The 19112-nt window shown below is 36.9% G+C and overlaps 1 protein-coding gene across 1 annotated transcript; it reads right to left on the bottom strand.

Moving 5' to 3' along the window:
- Positions 1 to 2816: 2816 nt before the first annotated feature.
- On the bottom strand, positions 2817 to 18703 carry LOC149837695 (uncharacterized). The gene is made up of 11 exons (XM_090007463.1): positions 18425 to 18703; positions 18141 to 18290; positions 16185 to 16352; positions 15389 to 15541; positions 14363 to 14515; positions 12870 to 13031; positions 12535 to 12708; positions 10967 to 11165; positions 10647 to 10860; positions 3451 to 3586; positions 2817 to 3336 (listed from the first exon to the last, which is right to left on the bottom strand). The coding sequence occupies exons 1-11, from the start codon at positions 18630 to 18632 to the stop codon at positions 3251 to 3253; spliced, it is 1803 nt and encodes a 600-aa protein (XP_089863589.1). The 5' UTR covers positions 18633 to 18703; the 3' UTR covers positions 2817 to 3250.
- Positions 18704 to 19112: the final 409 nt, after the last annotated feature.

Here is a 19112-nt window from a genome sequence, read left to right as displayed (position 1 = left end):
GCAAAAAACACAAAAACACAAATACTCTGTTATGCTGCAAAGGGCGACTTCAACCGGTTCATTTCTCCCTCTCTCTCATTGTTTGTATGTTCTTTGGTAATACAGTTATCCATTCTCTGATAGAATCTACAAGAGCAATACAGGCCAACCCTCATGGGTCTTGTTTTGTTCTTCCTTTTGGGGTGGGACCGTAGGAGTCCCACCGGGGACTCTCTTTTCTTCCGGCTTCTAAAACAAGGTATGAATTTTTTTTATGTAACGAAGGCAACGATTGCTTATTCTCAATTTTGTAGGATTTCTTTTTTTTTATATGCAAGCTAGGTTAATCTGATCCCCACCAGTTACACAACATACTATTGGGTTTGAGTTGCAACATCCCAAGACTCCCAACACATGGTGGCGCGCACTAACAGCTCTTACCAAACAAGTTGAGCGTCTATTTTTGTTGATTTATTGGTGATTGTGTAGGATTCTTATAGTAACATTGTCAATTGGGCATCTATTTTTGCTCTAACCAGCATTTTTTATCCTCTTTTTGCTTCAATTCTGCCTTTGGTGCATAAAAGTTGTATTCACATCAGTAATATGTAACTGATGTCTGGAATCAAATTGTGATGAGATGTATCTCACTTTATTCTCAATGTGTTTCCTGTACTCATCTAGCGTTGTAGCATCAATACACTGCAAATGAATCACAACAAATAATCATACAAGTAACAGTAAAATCTTCTATGTAATGCACATTACAAATATAAGCAAACACTCTCGTATATTCTGAAAGTTAAATCACCTGAAGGTCACCCCTTGCAAGAGCTGGTTTCAAAATATTTGCAGCATCTATTGCTCCCTCCTAGCCCCAATTAAAATATGCACTTTATCAATGAAAAGAATTATATCATCACTCTACTTAATTTCTTCCATCAATTTCTTCAATCTTTCTTCAATCAAATTGTGATGAGAAAATAACATGGTAGAACCATTCATAACATAGAGTTTACAATTGGTTAACATAATTTTTTTTACTATCATACAAAATGATGCTCTTAATCTATCGACCGACATGTGTTAAGATCAGATACATCTGCAAGGGGTAGGCTTTGTTATCTGTCGGTTACAAGAAGATTGAGGGCCCTCTAACTCTGCAAGGAGTTGACTTTGTTGTCTGCTCTTCATGACTAATCCATACCCATTATAATCACAAAGCAATGAACCTGTGGGGTAATGTAATCTAACACACACAAGCAAGCACACATATATTCTTGAGACAAGCAAGAAACTTTCACTTTGGGAGGTTATTACGACCTTAGCATGTGAAAGCAAGACATTAAGTGCAACAGTATGAGATTCACTTTGGGAGGTTATTACAACCTTATCATCACTTTGGCAAAATGTTATATTTTATGGTGTGCCAATTGTGTCTTCCCAAAACACATTCCATGGATCTTTGCAATAAGTATAAATTTGGCTATGTAAATGTGCATTTTTTATTAAAATATGCAAAATGTTTTGTTTTGATACATTATGTTAAATATTTAATCTGTTTTGATGTGTTCTATGTAAAAAAAAATATAGGAAGACCATGCTACACTACAATCAGATGGTCGATTACTTTACAACTATTGTAAGATAGACTTTCACGAGGAATAACAAGATTTAAGTATCATTTTATTTTTGTTTTTGATACTTGATTATATGATGATTTAGTTGATGCTTGATACTTATTTGAATGGAAGTACATTTGATGTAATACTTATTTGATGCTTGATAGTTTTTAGATATTGTTAGTGAGATTGAAAATAGATTTTATATTTTTTTCATGTAAAATTTAGTAAGTTTATTTTATTTGTTTTTTTATTTTTTAGATTTTTTAAGAATTTATTTGATTTTTTAATTTATTCCCGAGATTTTGCCAAAAATAACTCGAGAAATATTCAAAAAGTTGAAAATCTCCCAAGAAATTTGCCGTTTTAAACTTTTGTCACAATGGTTCTCAGTGAGGGTTCCTCTCATTAAAAAAAACGACCAGGCCACCATGGCGTATGAATAAGTTTTTTCTGTTTTTTACTGTGTTATTTTTCACTAAACTAATCTCATATATTTGACATGTTTTAGTTGGTGAGAATCGGATCTTGGATCGTCCAATTACAAACACAGTATGAATGACTCTATGAGCCTTAAAAAAAACCAACGGACTAGAATGTGTGATATTTTCCCATCTCCGAAAATAGTGTTTTTTCATTGAAAAAAGCATTTGGACCATGTTGAATCTATCTATAAGGTCCCGATTGGGTTGACAGGACCCCGCTTTGATTTATCACTCGTTGGGATGGTCAGGTCAACATGAATATATATATATATATATATATATATATATATGTGTGTGTGTGTGTGTGTGTGTGTGTGTGTTAGATAGGCAATCCTTAGGTGTGCAAGTCTACCTATGGGATCACGCTGGCCATCCATAGCAGGGAGTGATGGACAGCTAGCACAAAAAACATGCTGAAAAGCGAGTTTTTCAGCGTTGAAAAGGAATTAGCGGCACTTTCCGAGCGCCCCTAAAACCTGTAAAAGGACATGCCTGTCCTTTTTTAAAAATAACTTTAGCAGCACTCAAAAAGGGCTGATAAAGCCATTTTTGGCATGACACTGTTTCAGCATTTTTTCACGGAAAAAAACATAGCGTCCAAGATGGACGCTCAGCAGCATCCCGTAGGTAACTGCACACTTACCACTCATATATATATATATATATATATATGTGTGTGTGTGTGTGTGTGTGTGTGTGTGTGTGTGTGTGTGTGTGTGTGTTAAACCAGTTGGTTCCAACACTTTCCTTCTTTTCCGTCATGCAACAATTTCCTATCACCCGGAGATCAGAGCATATGCAATTTCTCCAATACAATAGTGGGGATAAATACAACATGCATGTTATTGTTGGCATTGCCTTCCTAAGAAATTCTACACCTGCTTTCTTGGATCAAAATGCATCCCTTAATGGATGCCAAGATGATCAAACATCTTTCAGGGTTATCAGATCTGTGATAGGAGCTAAATCGATCTCATTGTGCCAACTCCTTTATGACTCGCAGCTTGGTCAGCAAAATTGGACAAAACCATACCAGTTTTCTGATGCCACCCCAACCGACTGATGCTTTGACTGATTTTCTATGTCTGCAAAATACTCATAACAAAATTGCAGAATCTTTGGTGTTCTTTTCTGTTGTTGGTTCCTTATCTTTTACATTTGTTCTTAGTATGGCCCTGGAGACAGGGGGTGATGTTTGTCACTGCAGGTATGTTGAGATTCTGCAGCGACTGAAGGGAGATCATCTGTTCCTAAACAAAAGCTCAATGTGGTCAACACACACACACACACACACGTATTGTAGTACTTGAAACTGATATTTGCATAAAAAATGTAGATGAAGTAACCTTTCTAGTTTAACATACCCTGCTTTGTGGATGTAGAAATGGTTTCTCCTTGTGAGAGTGCATGATTCTGTGAAGAAAGTTCTTTTACACTGGCTGAAGTTTGAGGTTGTCGAGCTGGATGGGGCACTAGTGTTGGTTCAATGTTTCCAGTGACCTGGCCAGAAGAAAAAACACTAATGAGAATTTAGTGTTATCACATGCAAAAGCATATAGGGCTCGGTTTGGAAGCTTCCAAAGGGATGAAAACACCATTTCCATGTGTCTGCCAAAATATTGTTTTTCCATAGTGATGAGAGATGGAGTTGCCACAAACATCCTCTTGTGAATGGTATTGAAATGTGTGTTGGGACTTCCCAATGCATTGTTTTGGCAATACCACTAACAACAGCAAGAGAGCATGAGAGCACATGGGAAATCACAACACCTCTGAATCAAAGGTCCCAAACATAGCTTAAATTACTATGGAATCAATTGTGGTTATGATCGCCAAAGCTCTCATATTCCCCCTTCCATATACTCAACCCATCCAACCCCATTCAACTCCTAGCAAAAGAATATTGCTTTCTAGTTCCTTAGAGTGCTCTTACAGAAACCAAACAGGACTTTTAAGACTAATTAAAACTTCAAATCTTATGTGCATGCATGTGTGTGCATGGGTGCACGTTTTTGTGGAACTAAAATTAGCTAGAGATCATCACATAAAGTCCACAATTATGCCAGCAAGATCTAGGCAGTAATCAGCAGTCTTCCTCGCCATGGAGAAAAAAAATGAGACCTAATTGAAATGATAACAAAACAAGAGCAACCAGCAAGAAACATTCAGAATGCATCAGAGACCCTTAAATTCTTCACCAGGTTCGACTGACAATATCATCACAAGTCAACTCTAAGCACAGAGGACTACTGTACACTGGATACAGAAGAAACTCACTGGTATTCCCTGATGAGAAAACTAAGATGTAGCATTGAGAATATTGCATAATGAGTTTCCAGCATTGTGATTGTCACATGGTATCCTTCAAAAATAGCTAAACTTTTGACCCAAAAAAAAAGTTTAAGAATAAATTAAGGTGAAATCGGTGGTCTACCCACTGAGTAGGGATGTAATCGGTTCAGATTTGGGTCGGATGTGGCCAATACCATGTCTGACTAATCGGTTTTTGGCTAAATGGATTCCAATTTTGAATCGGATTCAGATGATGAAATGCTCATACCAAATCCAATTTTTTACATGAAAAGGGATTCGAATATCTGTCAAATCTGGGTATCTGTCAGATTAGGTAGCAAAAAATCTAAACTATATCCACATCCGAATATAATCGGATATGGTTTTGGCTTACCAAAACCGACTAAATGGAGTCGGATTCGGTCGGATATCAGACAAAATGCACACCATTGACATCCCTACTGTGAGAAAGCAACAAACGAGGAGAGAGAAGCTCTGAGGGCTGCAGAGAAAACCCAATACAGGTCTGCGTGTTTTGCTTCTCATTAAGTAGACTTCTGTACAGTGATTAGGGTACGAAAATACCCATTACATGTTATACAAATATTACAACATGCCATTAATGAGCATGTGTTAATAAACAAGATAAGTTGGGTCTGGATACTGAGATCCAGATCCAATCGTGAACGGTGTCTTTTCACCCTCCCTCAAGGTGTACATGGTTTTGAACCATGAACAACTTGCCTTTTAACATCCAAAATATGTCCTTGATAAGTCCTTTTGTAAACAAGTCAGCAACTTGATCAGCAGTCCGAACATATTCTGGTTCAATTTCCTTTTCTTCGACCTTCTGTCTTACAAAATGTTGATCAATTTCAATATGTTTGGCACGACTGTGGTAGATGGGATTGAATGAGATGTTGATAGCACTTTGATTGTCACATAAGAGAACGCTTTTGAAAATCGATTCTCCTACTTCTGTCAACAGATGTTTGATCCATGTTACTTCAGCTGTAGCTGTTGCCATTGATCTATACTCTGCTTCTGTGCTCGACCTCGCTATGGCTTTTTGCTTCTTACTGCTCCAGGAGACAAGATTTAGGCCAATAAAAATACAGTATCCTGAAACTGATCTACGCTCATCTGGATCTCCTGCCCAATCTGCATCTGTGTAAGTAAGAAGCTCATGCATGTGATGGCCATGCATACTCTTTCTGTATTGAAGACCATCTCCAATAGTTCCCTTCAAATATCGAAGAATGCGTTTAACAGCTTCCATATGCCCAATATGTGGTCATGCATAAACTGAGATACCTGATTGACAGAATAAACAATGTCAGGTCGAGTGAAGGTAAGATACTGAAGCATTCCTACTATCCTGCGATATCTTGTAGGGTCCTCATACAGATCTCCATCTTGGGAACTGAGTTTCTGATGAAATACACTGGGTGTGCTTATAGGCTTGCAATCAGTCATACCGACCTTGTTAAGAACATCAACGGTATACTTATGTTGAGTGAGTGTCATGCCTTCAGCAGTCCTGTCAACTTCTACTCCAAGAAAGTATCGCAGTTTACCAAGATCCTTCATCTTGAATCTATGATTCAAAAGTTCTTTAACTTGTTCAATATGTTCATTAGAGTTACCAGTAATGATAATGTCATCAACATATATCAATAACAGGGTAACTACATCTTTGTATTTGAATATGAAAAGAGAATGGTCGAGAAGAGACCGAATAAAGCCATATTTTTCTACTTCAAGCGAAAAACTGTCAAACCAAAATCAAGATGCTTGCTTCAGACCATATATAGCTCTCTTTAACTTGCATACGTATTTTTTAGAGTTGCCTTCTGCATACCCAGTGGGTTGCTCCATATATACTTCCTCCTTTAGAGTTCCATGTAGAAACGCATTTTTCACATCCAGTTGACTGAGAGTCCATTGGTGTTCAACAGCCAATGATAGTATGATGCGGATAGTGCCCATTTTCACGACCGGACTGAAAGTCTCATCATAATCTTGTCCTTGCTCCCGTGTGAAGCCTTTAGCAACCAGCCTAGCCTTGTATCGTTCGATAGTCCCATCCGGCTTATACTTTATCTTATACACCCACTTCGATCCAACCACATTTCGATTGTGGGGTCTGGGAACAATATCCCAAGTCCCACATTCATGAAGAGCCTCCATTTCTTCGTTCATAGCTTCAATCCATCTCTTAGAATTTATTGTTTGATAAAATGTTGTGGGTTGATCCACCTTGCCCAAAGAGGCTAAGAAGAGTCGGAAATCCATTGTAAAATTCTCATAACTAACCCACCTATCAATAGGATGTCGAGATCGGGTAGACCTTCTGTGAATAGGTGATTGAATGGAAACAGGATGATTCTGCTCCTGATTAGAGCTGAGGGGTATCTCCTTCTCATGTCGAGAGTAAACAATGCCTTTATATCTTTATGGAGCCGATAGTGACTCAGAGATCACACTTTCCTGAGGTCTTTGCTCAGCATTAGATACGTTTCCCTCATCTCTTTGATGACATTCAGAGCAACAAACATCATCAATACTAGAAAAGAGATCTGAGTTTAACCAAGGATGGTAAACTTCAATTTCAGGAGGAGTGATAGCATTACGAGTCTATGACCAAAATTTGATTCGTCAAACACAACATTTCTAGATATTTTGATGCGCTTGCTTACGGGATCATAACATCTGTAGCCTTTGTAATCATCAGCGTATTCAACGAATCTGCACTTTAAGGCCTTATCCTGAAACTTATGCCGCATTGAACTGTCAACATGAAGATAACATACACACTCGAATACACGCAAATCATGATAATTTGGATGCACACCATGCAAAGAGAAATAGGGTGATTTGTTTTCTAAGATGTTCTTGGGCAATCGATTTATGACATAGACTGATGTATGAAAAGCTTCTGTCCAGAAGGTAACTGGAAGATTACTATCATGCATCATGCTCATTGCACTCTCGACAATATGGCGATGCTTTCGTTCAGCAATCATATTCTGTTGAGGTGTACGAGGGCAAGACACCTGCCTACTTATCCCATTTGTCTGGAGGAAACTAATAAAGTCATTTGAAGAGAATTCACCCCCTCCATCACATTGAAAACAAATGATATTCTCAGAGAATTGATTCTGAACAAAGGAATGAAAGTTCTGAAATAACTTAAAGGTTTCAGATTTATTTTTCATAAAGAAAATCCATGTGTATCTAGAATAGCTATCAACAAAGATGAGATAATATTTAGTGCCAGACATTGAAGAAACTGGAGCCAGGCCCCAAACATCTGAACATATAATCTCGAATGGTCTTGAAGCTCTTTTATTAATGGAATGAAAAGGAAGAACATGACTCTTACACTGAAGACAACTAGAACATTTTTTATTGTCGACACTTAAACTTAGACTTGACTTGAGAATAAGACTACTTGAAACAAGTTTATCAATAAAACGACTACTACAATGACCCAGACGACCATGCCAATGATTCGGCTTAATACATTCAGAAAGATTAAAAACAGTGTGAGGAGGAACTGAGGATGATGGCGTGAGCTTCAAGGTGGAATCAACAGACTGAATACCGGATGAAGGATTCACTTGGAACACATACATATTCCCTTGTCGTTTTCCTTCAGCGAACGTTTCCCTCGTGTGAAGGTCCTTAACACAAACAGAGAAAGGAGTAAACTCCACTGAAGCATTAATGTCATCTACAAGCTTAGAGACAGAAACAATATTTTTCTTGATGTTAGGAGCATGGATGACATTTGAAAGAGCAAGAGAAGAGTTGGACATAGGAATTACAGAGTTTCCAATGTGCGAAATATAGTGGTGAGACCCATCTCCAGTGACTACTATTTCTACCAACATAAGGAACAAGATTTAGGAGCTTACCAGCATCACCAGTGACATGAGTGGCTGCACCAAAATCAACATACCAAGTGCCTTGATCATTCTGTTTGATATTTAATTCAGCCAAAGCAGACAATAACAGTTATTTGACTTCCACTATTTTTCAATGTATCTATTCCCTTTCTTGTCTCCAATTGCTTTCCTCTATTTTGCGAGTTAAACCAACAATTTGCCTTTATGTGTCCCCTTTTGTTGCAGAGAAAACAGGTAGGTATGGTCCTTTGCCTTTGCAGATTAGGAGGCATACTGGGAGTAGGTAATATTCCACGAGTTCCTTGTCCATTCCTCTCTTGACTTCCTCTTTCTCTAGATTCATACCTGCCACATCCACGTCCACGACCATAGGCGACTCCTGTGACAAGAACGTCGTGGGCTCCAACGGGGTTGTGATTACCTTCAGAGAATCCTTTCAAAGTCATCTCATACTGTAAGAGCTTAGCACGAAGATCTTCAAATGTAGGTAAGTCTGGCAAACACAGCAAGAAAGCAACCATCATATGATAATCGGGTCCCAGCCCGCTCAAAGTTTGTTGCACCATATCTTTGTCATTAACCGCGCATCCCACTATAGCCAACTGATCTGTGATGGTTTTCATTTTGTTTAAGTACTCCATGACAGTCATGGAGTCCTTTCTCAGCATTTGAAATTCTTTCTTTAAAAATAAAACTCTTGCCTGAGAAACTTGAGAGTACGTCTGAACGAGACGATGCCATAACTGCATAGTTGTGCAGTCATCGAGGATTGCCACAAGCACCTCTTGTGACAGAGTGGAAGTGATGTAGGCAACCAAAGTCTGATCTCACTTCATCCAGGATATATATTCTGGATTTCTAACAAAAGTAATGGAAGTGTCACCCTCCCCAGTCTTGCCATCTTGTGATATGAACTCTGGAGGAACGGAAACAGAGCCATCTAGATGCCTAAAAAGATCCTGACTTCTTATGAATGGGATGATTTGTCTTTTCCAGGTAAGAAAATTGGAGTTGTTCAGTTTTTATGACACAAGTTGGCTAAGAAAGTTGGAAGAAAGTACAGATTGAGAAGAAAAAGAATCCATAGGTAATTGAAGGTGGAAAAGGAAAAGAATATTGGGGTAGAACAAAAAAAAAATAGTCAGAAACAAAGGTCAAAACAAATACGAAATTTCAGAAAGCTCAGACTCGGCTGCCTTTTTTTTTTTTACAGCAGACCCGAGTTAGGAAACAAATTTATGCAGTAAACTGATCTGAATGAAGATCAGTTAATAAGAAGCAGAACAGAAGCACGCTATTTGGATATAACGTGTTTTTTTTTTAAAGATGCAAAGGGCTGAATCTGATTTTGGATGAAACGATATTCTAAAACGTAAAGAAAAAAGAAATCTGAATCTGTCCAACGATATTCTAGATGAGGGACAAAAAAATTAATGAAGTCACACCAGAATTTGCTCTTGCGTGACCATATGGAATCACGTCAAAGAGCGTGAAAGGGAAAAGTAAATGCAAAAGACTCTGATGACGATTAAAGGAAAGAGGATTGATGAGATGCAGACCTTAGAGATAGGAGAAAGAAGAAACAGAATACCTTAGAAATAGGAAGGCAACGAGGAAAGATTACCAAGGGGAAATATGCTTGTCTGGTAAGAGTGAAAGGGAATCACGTCAAACAGCGTGAAAGGGAAAGCAGCTACTGCATATTACCTTGTGATGGGACATTGAAGAGAGAACCTAGAACATGTTGCTCTGATACCATGTGAGAAAGCAACGAACGAGAAGAGAGAGGCTCTGAGGGCTGCAGAGAAAACCCAATACAGGTATGTGTGTTTTGCTTCTCATTAAGTAGACTTCTGTACAGTGATTAGGGTACGAAAATACCCATTACATGTTATACAAATATTACAACATGCCATTAATGAGCATGTGTTAATAAACAAGATAAGTTAGGTCTGGATACTGAGATCCAGATCCAGTCGTGAATGATGAAATGCTCATACCAAATCCAATTTTTTACATGAAAAGGGATTCGAATATCTGTCAAATCTGGGTATCTCTCAGATTAGGTAGCAAAAAATCTAAACTATATCCACATCCTAATATAATCGGATATGGTTTTGGCTTACCAAAACCGACTAAATGGAGTCAGATTTGGTCGGATATCAGACAAAATCCACACCGTTGACATCCCTACCACTGAGACAAAAAGACTTGGCAGGTCTCAGCCACCCACTCAAGACCCTCCTAAATCAATAGCAGCTATGTAATTCATGATAGTGTCATGAGTCATATCACATTGCCATAGTGATATGGCTGACTTAAACAACTGATATAAGACTAAACAGTATGATATTTACCAAGTTTGGATGACTGATGCCTAATGTAGGAGTTGAGCCATTGGAAAGTGAAGGAAGATTTTCCATTGGTGTCTCTCGTGTTGTAATTTTATCGGCACTAGGAGCCTCTGAATTTGTACGCACTTCTTTTGCTTCTTGCTTGTCAAGTCCACCAAATTTTATCTTTGGTTTGCGGTCATCCTTACCCTCAACAGCACCATCTTCCTTCCTTTTTCTGATAGAAAATACCAATTAGATCAAAGTTGATGGGGGACAAAATGCTCCTATCTAAAGAATATGCACAACGAACTTCATGCATAATATGATACATGTGATCTCACCTACTGATATGGGCATGAGGAGAATGGCCGAAGCTTGGTGAGTATGAAAACAATATGCCACGTAGAGGCTTCCCATCAATATTAGTTTCAATTTTATACCCATAATGGAGAACATCTGTAACTGTAGCCTCAAACATCTTCTCGTCAGCAAGGTTGGATTTATACAATGAATGATTTTCAGCACCTGGATTAAGAAATACTTGATAAATAACAAAATGTATCAGAAAAAATTCTTGTTAGTTGCAGCCAATTTCCATAAGCTGACTAGATATTATCCAATTAAAAAAATTATTGAAAAAAAACAGAAAGCGCCCCATGGCACAGGAACCAGAAACGAAATAAACACTTATGTTTTCTAAACATAACAGAAAAAAAAACTTGTGATAACATCCATAACATATAATAGCAAGGCAACTCACGTACTATACGACACAATTAACCTCAGTTGTGTAATCACACTCTGAGAACAAATATTGTACTCATCACCATTTTTATCTAAAATTATCGACTGCTGTCCAGAGTCGATAATCACCTTCATACATAAAAGCAAGGTCTTAAAAGTGAATTCCAAAGAGAGCCACATGGCAGTTTACAACACAAGTCCTATGATTCAGAATTGCAAACAACAGTTCTATGATCCTCTCACCTTGATAATCTTTATTATGTAATTTCTAGCTTACAGATATTTAATTCAAGCTAAATCTGGTGAGAAAAAGAATAAATTTATTCTCTTTTTTAGTGAATTTCCTTTTTTGCTTATCTTTTTCACACACACACACACACATTATATATATATATATATACATATATATACATATATATATATACATATATATATATATATATATATGTTGCTCTGGTTGGTAAGGAACCCCTAGTCAAAAACTCCACTTTTAAAAATTTTTTTACACGTCTGATCCTCCAGATGTGATCTACATGTTGGGTTTAGTAGAAACCCACCCTTAGATCATATAGTCCTGATGTGTATGTTGGATTTTATGGGGGTTAAAAAAATCCACAGCTTACAATGTACCAGATTTTTAACCCTCAAAAAATCACATTTTTGCATCAAAAAAATACAATACAAGGGTCGATTCCTACTATTTTAACCATGCTAAACACATCCATAGGGTCAGATTTAGTCAAGACAACCTTCCCTTATGCCCACGAGGATAGCAAATACTATCCCTATATATAAGAATGAAAAGGAGAGAAGGCAATGTGTTACCAGTCCACTTATTTGAAAAGCTAAGGCCCCCAACTTGCAACAAAAGCAAATAACTAGGGAATGGGAGGAAAAAAATCATCTTGAAATGTGGAATTAACTCTCGAGAAATACAAGTAGAAGGCCTACAAAAATAAAGAATATTATGCAAACTAATCCTATTCTTAAACATTTCCTCCACATTAAAGGAGTAAGTTGAGATAATGAAATTGCCGACTGATTTAAGATGACAAAATCAACAGAAAGATTCTGTTCATATATATTGAGGACAAGAATATTATTAAATTACATTTTACCATATTGGAATAGTTCAAGGATTATGATAGGCAGTCAGGTTGATTACCTATTTGACCATGCTTGAGAGAAGAAAATGATACATGCAAATTGGGCAATTTGTCAATCTCAGGCACCTCTTTCATAGAATTGAGATAGTTTTCTTGCCGCCTCCTTTTCAGCTCTTTTCTTAGTGAGAGCTTTTCCGGCCTACGTTCATCTTGTCCATTTTCCATTGATATATCTGATATTTTAGGGGATAAAAAATAAAAGGGTTAAGGAGAAAGAAAAACAGAAAAGTACATTTTTTTAAAAGGGTAGCAAATGCAGAAAAGATGCACTTTCAACTAGCATGATGAACATGTAGACCAAGCCAAAAAACCTGAAGTTGATGATAGGGGAAACCTGTATATAAATAGTACATATCATCAAGGGCCTCAAGATTTTCGTTGCAGCCTCCAATGAAAATAAGCACACCCTTTCGTGGATCCAGACAGTCTCCAGCAACAGAAAATCTAGCTGAAGGCCCTTGGCTTGCATTTGAAATTTTGTGCCAAATACCTGTATCTGCATACATGTTTACAGCAAGTTATTTAAGGCAAACTTCTGACAAAGCAACCATTAGTAGCAGCTAAATTTAGAAAAGCTTTTCTATGCAAGTTATATTTGGAGGAAAAGGAAACACAGCAATGATTGGCCAGCTCTGCTGGTTTATAGCAGCCCTACACCAACCACAAAGCAAAAAATAACAGTATGAAAAAAGTCAAAAAAAAAAGAAAGTTGCTGAAGACATCCAAGGAAGAAGAATGTCAAGGTAAGAGGAAAGTAGCTAAAGAGAACAAGAGAAGTTTAAAGGCATTTTTTCTTAAAGGGCTTGGTACATAAAAGGATAAATGAATGCGAAGTTTCTTGAGGGTTCACTTTTTAGACCCCTCATATCTACTAGCCAGGAAAATGCAAAGTGCAAGGGAACTGGCTTTTTCAGTAATTTCCTTGAAGCTACCATCTTTGTCACTATTCGAGTGGAATAGTAATTGATTGTGAAGGATAACTGCACTTATAGAGCAACTAATTGACCTGTGATGCATGTAGCTTGCTAGTTTTGTTGAAATGCCTTCCAATCTAGGCCATATTGGCTTAACTTGGTTTATGAGGTGAACATATATTCTTTTCCTTGAAAGATTTTCTTTTTATTTGGAAGGAAGAGGTGAATATATATTCTTGACATGCATTGGTATCATGCAAGGGTAGACTTTTAATTTTACAGGCATCATGGAAGACATGCACGATCAAGGATATAAATTTGGAGGCTGAAAAAATTATCTTCTGGATTGGAGGTTTTTTTTTAGCGTTTCTCACATGAAATCCTCAACTACAAGCAGTTCTCCTAGCTTGAGCATTTTCACATCCACAGACTGTTCTTCATGCTCTGGTCAACTGCTTTTGTAGGTCTGTTTAAATCATGGAAGTGTACAGACAACCACAGACATTACAAATATCCTCATTCATCACCTGCAATACAAACTGATGCCCCTGGTTTGATGGAAGTATCTAGGAATTTGGTTGTCTGGCTCTATATTTTGATCTCAATGATTCCACCTATGAATGCATGTGAGGCACCAAGTATCAATGCACATTTTTTGGAACAGGCAACCATGATATGATCAGAAAGAGTTTTGTCACTCTTTCAGCGCTTCATTTGAGTTGCACCATTCAGCTACCATAGAGCTCGTATCACCATCCCTTAAAAATCTCATGAAATATGATGAAGAAAAAATTAGTATCAAGTAGACAGTTTACATCATGAAGTTCCATAAAGTAGCCCAACTAAAATATAGAAACTAGAATGAGCAACGCCATACTTTGACAACTGCTGAAGTTATAAGGCCAACACATACCTATGTTTAATACATGAAGGTCATCATAAAGGTTTCGATCATCAGTAAATCCCCCAAACACGAACAAGTATTTCCCAAGTGCCACAGTTGAATGACCAGCACGAGGAGCTAACATCTGGCCAGATGTATTTAGCTCTCTCCAAACAAGAATATCTGTCAAAATATAGCAGCATTAGTAAGCTTTAAATATTCAGTAAAAACATGCATCACAAAAGCAGATAATTTTTTTCCTCATCAAAAGGAATGCAGATTCTTAGTGTTTTACAAGAAAGATATAGATTATTTCCCTAGAAAATTAGGATGAAATGTACATTTCACCAAATTATTCAATGAAATAATTGTAAAGCATGCTTCAGATCATAGTCACAAATATCGGTCTTGGCTATATCTCGGCAAGGCAATTTCCCATGATAATATAGGTTTAGCTGATAAATCTCGGGAAAAACTCAGGGCTTAAAAAGTTTTAAAAAATATAAAAATAGCAGAAATAAGTAAGAAAATAACATGTTTAGATAATAAAATACACATGTAATCAAAGAAATAAGCAAAAAATATAAAAGAAAGAAGACAAATGTACTTAAGATATAGAAAACAAGTAAAAAAGTAAGAAGTAATTGATAATAATGTGATGTTATCGTGATATTATTGCGATAATATTGTGATATATATAAATTTCTGACATTTTCAAAATATTATGATATTTTGTCTTTATTATTGTTTTATGAATTTATAGTGATATTATCGCTATATTTTCAAAATATCGCCTATATCTGTGACTATGATTCAGATAAATAGCACAAACAATGGTCTCTTGAAAGACAAAATCTCTTACTAAAATGGTCAGACTCGGGTAAGTTTGGGCCCTGGTGATCGGGTCCAAACTATATGAGGAAGCCTTTTTCATTTTTCGCCCTCACTTTACAACTTTACATATAAATTTGGTAGTTGATCCAGGTAGAACATCCCAAATGACATGCATTTTTCTTTAGAAATTTACCAAAAACAGTGTGAAAGAAGAATTGTCACCTGCATCTAATACATGGACATCAGACAAGTAATAGTCAGATGCATCTTCACCACCAAGCACGATGATTTTATTCTTCCAAGATGAACAAGTGTGGCTCTCTCGAGCAGAAGGTGGAGCACCAGTTGTTAAAGCATGTTTCCACATGAAGGTCTCTGCAGTGAAGATGGAAGAATGGTGGGTTAGCAATACCGTGTTGTTTTCCAAATATTAATATGACCCTACTGCCATCCATTATCAAGTATCAGGTACACATCTTAATATTTACCCACAAAACATCACATGTTGGTATGAAAAAAAATTGAAAATATATATTTCAAGAAATCAATGCATGTTTAGCTGCATCTATGAAAATAACCAAAGCAGCTTGCACATTCTCGGAATAGCAATGCTATGATTGAATATAGGCACCTTTTTATTGTAGATTTATCAGTTAGATGCAAAAAATTCCAATTTTTGTTTTGCAAGTGGTATGAAATATGGTAGGCCTTCTGATGTCCCCTTCCTTTAAAGAAGTTTGTAAAAGAGAGTGCTCTTGATGAAAGCTATTCTGGAAACATATTCTTGATCACACTAAAGAGATGCCAAAATGAATAGAAGAAATAAATATGATTCGCCAATCATGCAAACTAATAATTCAATCTAATATTTAAAAATCATCCTGAGCAAAATATCTATTAAGCAAAGAAGTAAACCCCTACCCATTTGGAAAAGAATAATCACAAATTAATCTGATAAATGCTAACATGAACTAGGGCACATACATGGACCATTTACAATAACTATCAGCAAATTTACCAGTGTCCAATATGTAAAGATCGTTGTAGTATACTTCTTCAGGCTCATCACAAGATTTCCCACAACCTCCAAATATGAAAAGATTCTTTGTAACAAGTGCTGCACTGTGTCCCTCCCGTGCTTCTGGCCCATCACCACTTACAGTTGGTTGACTCCAAGTATTGGTAGCTATGAATAAAAAAAGTTGGTCAGATTTCTCCACTACATCAATGAATATGCTATATAATAACTTCAACAGACAAAGTGACAGGTTTCAGAGAGACACATTCTAACCCCAGTATTAGTTGATCAAATTAGGCCTTGCGCCCTGCTTTAAATTCGTAATACGAATGACAAAAGTTGGTTTTGACTTGTGAATCACAAGATGGAAAAATACATTACCACATACCACTGTCATTCCTCCAAGTCCTGTATTTAGTCTATAAGTTTATACAATGCGAAAAGCCTATTTATGCCAATAGTGCATGTCATAAAATATAATTTGAACCTCAATGCAGAAACAGCACAACCTCATGAAATCAACCAACAAAAAGAATATGGCCTCAAGCCCAGATGCAACGTTTTCCCATTCCATCAAATTGTTGGCAATGTGGCAAATATGTGAGAACAGAAAAATGAACAATTCCACATAATTAAAGCACAAGGAAAATGTTAATAAACAAAATAGATTCAACATTCTATGCACATAGATATGTCTACTTTTAAGGGTGTGCCATCAAAGTGCAACCTCAAACGTTCAAATGTAGATAGGTGGTTGCACTTTTGCCTCAACAATCATGAACCTTTTCTCATTCTTGAACACAATGGAAGCTTAAGATAAGCATGCAACAAAAATCCAATAAGCACGTAAATCATTTGCCTTATAATAGGTAAAGGCCCACAAGAACAGGTCAAATGAGATAGTTGGATGGTTAGGTTGCACTATCATAAACCAAGTAGTCTTGGGTTCGAATGCCACAGCGGTTTATTCCCAGCTTGCATGTCCAGAGGAAATGCCCATAGGAAAAAAGAAAATGCAAACTTGGCAACTCTAATCCATCCTGAAGACTGACAGCAGATACAGATTATCAATTCCTACATGAAGAGCCTACTCAAAATGATATAGATCTAAGCAAAATGAGAAAGAGCTCATTAACAATTACCTGATTTATTATAATTATACAGTTAACAGAACAATGCATGTTGGAGAAATGGGAAAATATATTAGTTAAAAGAGGTCGGGGTAGGCCTAGGAAGACTTGGATGGAGATGATAGGAAAGGATATGAATGCTTTGAACCTCACCGAGGACATGGCGTTGGATAGAAATGATTGGAGGAAAAGGATTCATGTGGAAGACCCAAAATGAATTTCTTTTTTGGTTCATATCGCTGACCCCAATTGTTTTGGGATGAAGGCGTAGTTGTTGTTGTTGTTGTTGTTGTTGTATACAGTTAACAGAACAATGCATATATAGGACCACGTGCATTTGATTGAAACTGCCGATCCTAAATATCGATAATACTCGTAGATGAAACAGAAGAAAAGAAAAACAAACACTGAATGTTCACATGTAGACCACATGCAACACTATACATAACAAACAAACGGTGTCATAATGCACTCCTTTTGAAACTTTCCAGTTTAAACATTGGAAGACAACTGCTTCTTCAGGAATAAAACATTTTGTAGAACCACAATATTTACCTTTTCTTTTCTTTTATTTTTTTTGGGCTAGGCAAGTATATTTCATTCTTCATGATGCAAACAGCAATATAAAGAAAATGATGAAAACATGCATTGGTTTTGTAAGATATCAAGTTAGAATATTAGGAATGACATTAAAAAGGGAAGATCATGTTAACGTTGTTACAACATTGTATTCTTAACCACGCTTGCAGAACAATATAGAAACAAGAAAAAAAGAATAAAAGAACTAAATAAGACCAAATCAATCAAAAAGAGGAACAAAACTTACTGGTATCAAGAACATGCAAATCCTTCAATGGATTCTTCCCGTCCGTACCCCCAAACACAAAAAGCCTGTTCCCTACAGTCGTACAGCTGTGGCTGTCCCTTGGAGATGGTGGAAATCCTTTAACAATAGGTTTGCTCCATGTTTGCTTAACTACAAAAAACACCAAACAGAACCCATAAGGATTCAATCTTTGCTACCTTTCTCACAAACCATCACAACAACCACAAAATATCAGATTTTTATAGCACAGACCAGCAGAAAACTTGACAAGAGAGGGTAACCACCTGTGTCAAAGACATGAACATCATTGGTCTGGCAATTATCCTTCCCATACCCACCAAACACATACAGAAACCTGCCTCCCTTGATGGAATTGCATGTATGTCCCCATCTTTTACCAGGCCCCAGGGTACCCCCTTTCCTCCCTGGTGATTTCTTCCCTTCCAGGGTCTCCTTAGATCGCATTAGCACATTAAACCTCTCCCACCTCATTTTACTCACAATTAGGAAACGCCCACCTTTCTTTTTTTCCCTTTTCTTTCCTATTTTGGCACAGTAGTCACCTCCCTTTACCTTGTATGACAAAGCACATCAACCATCATTAGCCATGGAAAATGAAGAATTTTACCAAGTAAAAAACACTAAAAATTTGCAACAATGGATTTTTACCTAGGTAGAAACTAAAGGAAAAGTTTTTTTTTGGATAGAAGGTGGGGTAAAAGTGTGAGAACGAAGCGGTAAGAATAGAGGCCTGTAAAAAGACTTCAAAGGGCTACGGGCATCAGTTCAAAGTTCAATGTTTTAAGCTTTCTATGTACTAATTGATTAATGCGTTGATACCGTACGGTAAAAGGGAAATTCATTATTGCTTTTTCAGCTAGTTGTTTGAATCAATTAATTGCTCTTAAATTTCCGTTATGTTAATGTAATAGAGGTTTAGAAGGAGATTGCCTTGAATGCCCCTGCTGGTTG

The sequence above is a fragment of the Nuphar pumila genome, chromosome 5 (assembly GCF_984573655.1).
Source record: "Nuphar pumila chromosome 5, dmNupPumi1.hap1.1, whole genome shotgun sequence".
NCBI classification, from domain to species: Eukaryota; Viridiplantae; Streptophyta; class Magnoliopsida; order Nymphaeales; family Nymphaeaceae; genus Nuphar; species Nuphar pumila.
The sequence above is the reverse complement of the archived record's forward strand: the minus strand, read 5'-3'. Positions and strand labels throughout refer to the sequence as shown.

Coding starts and splice junctions, on each gene's coding strand:
- LOC149837695 (XM_090007463.1), bottom strand. CDS start 18,632: ATGAGGTGGGAGAGGTTTAATGTGCTAATGCGATCTAAGGAGACCCTG. Junction 14,516..15,388: donor TGTCCATGTATTAGATGCAG/GTGACAATTCTT, acceptor ATATTTTGACAG/ATATTCTTGTTTGGAGAGAG. Junction 10,861..10,966: donor CCTCATGCCCATATCAGTAG/GTGAGATCACAT, acceptor ATTTTCTATCAG/AAAAAGGAAGGAAGATGGTG.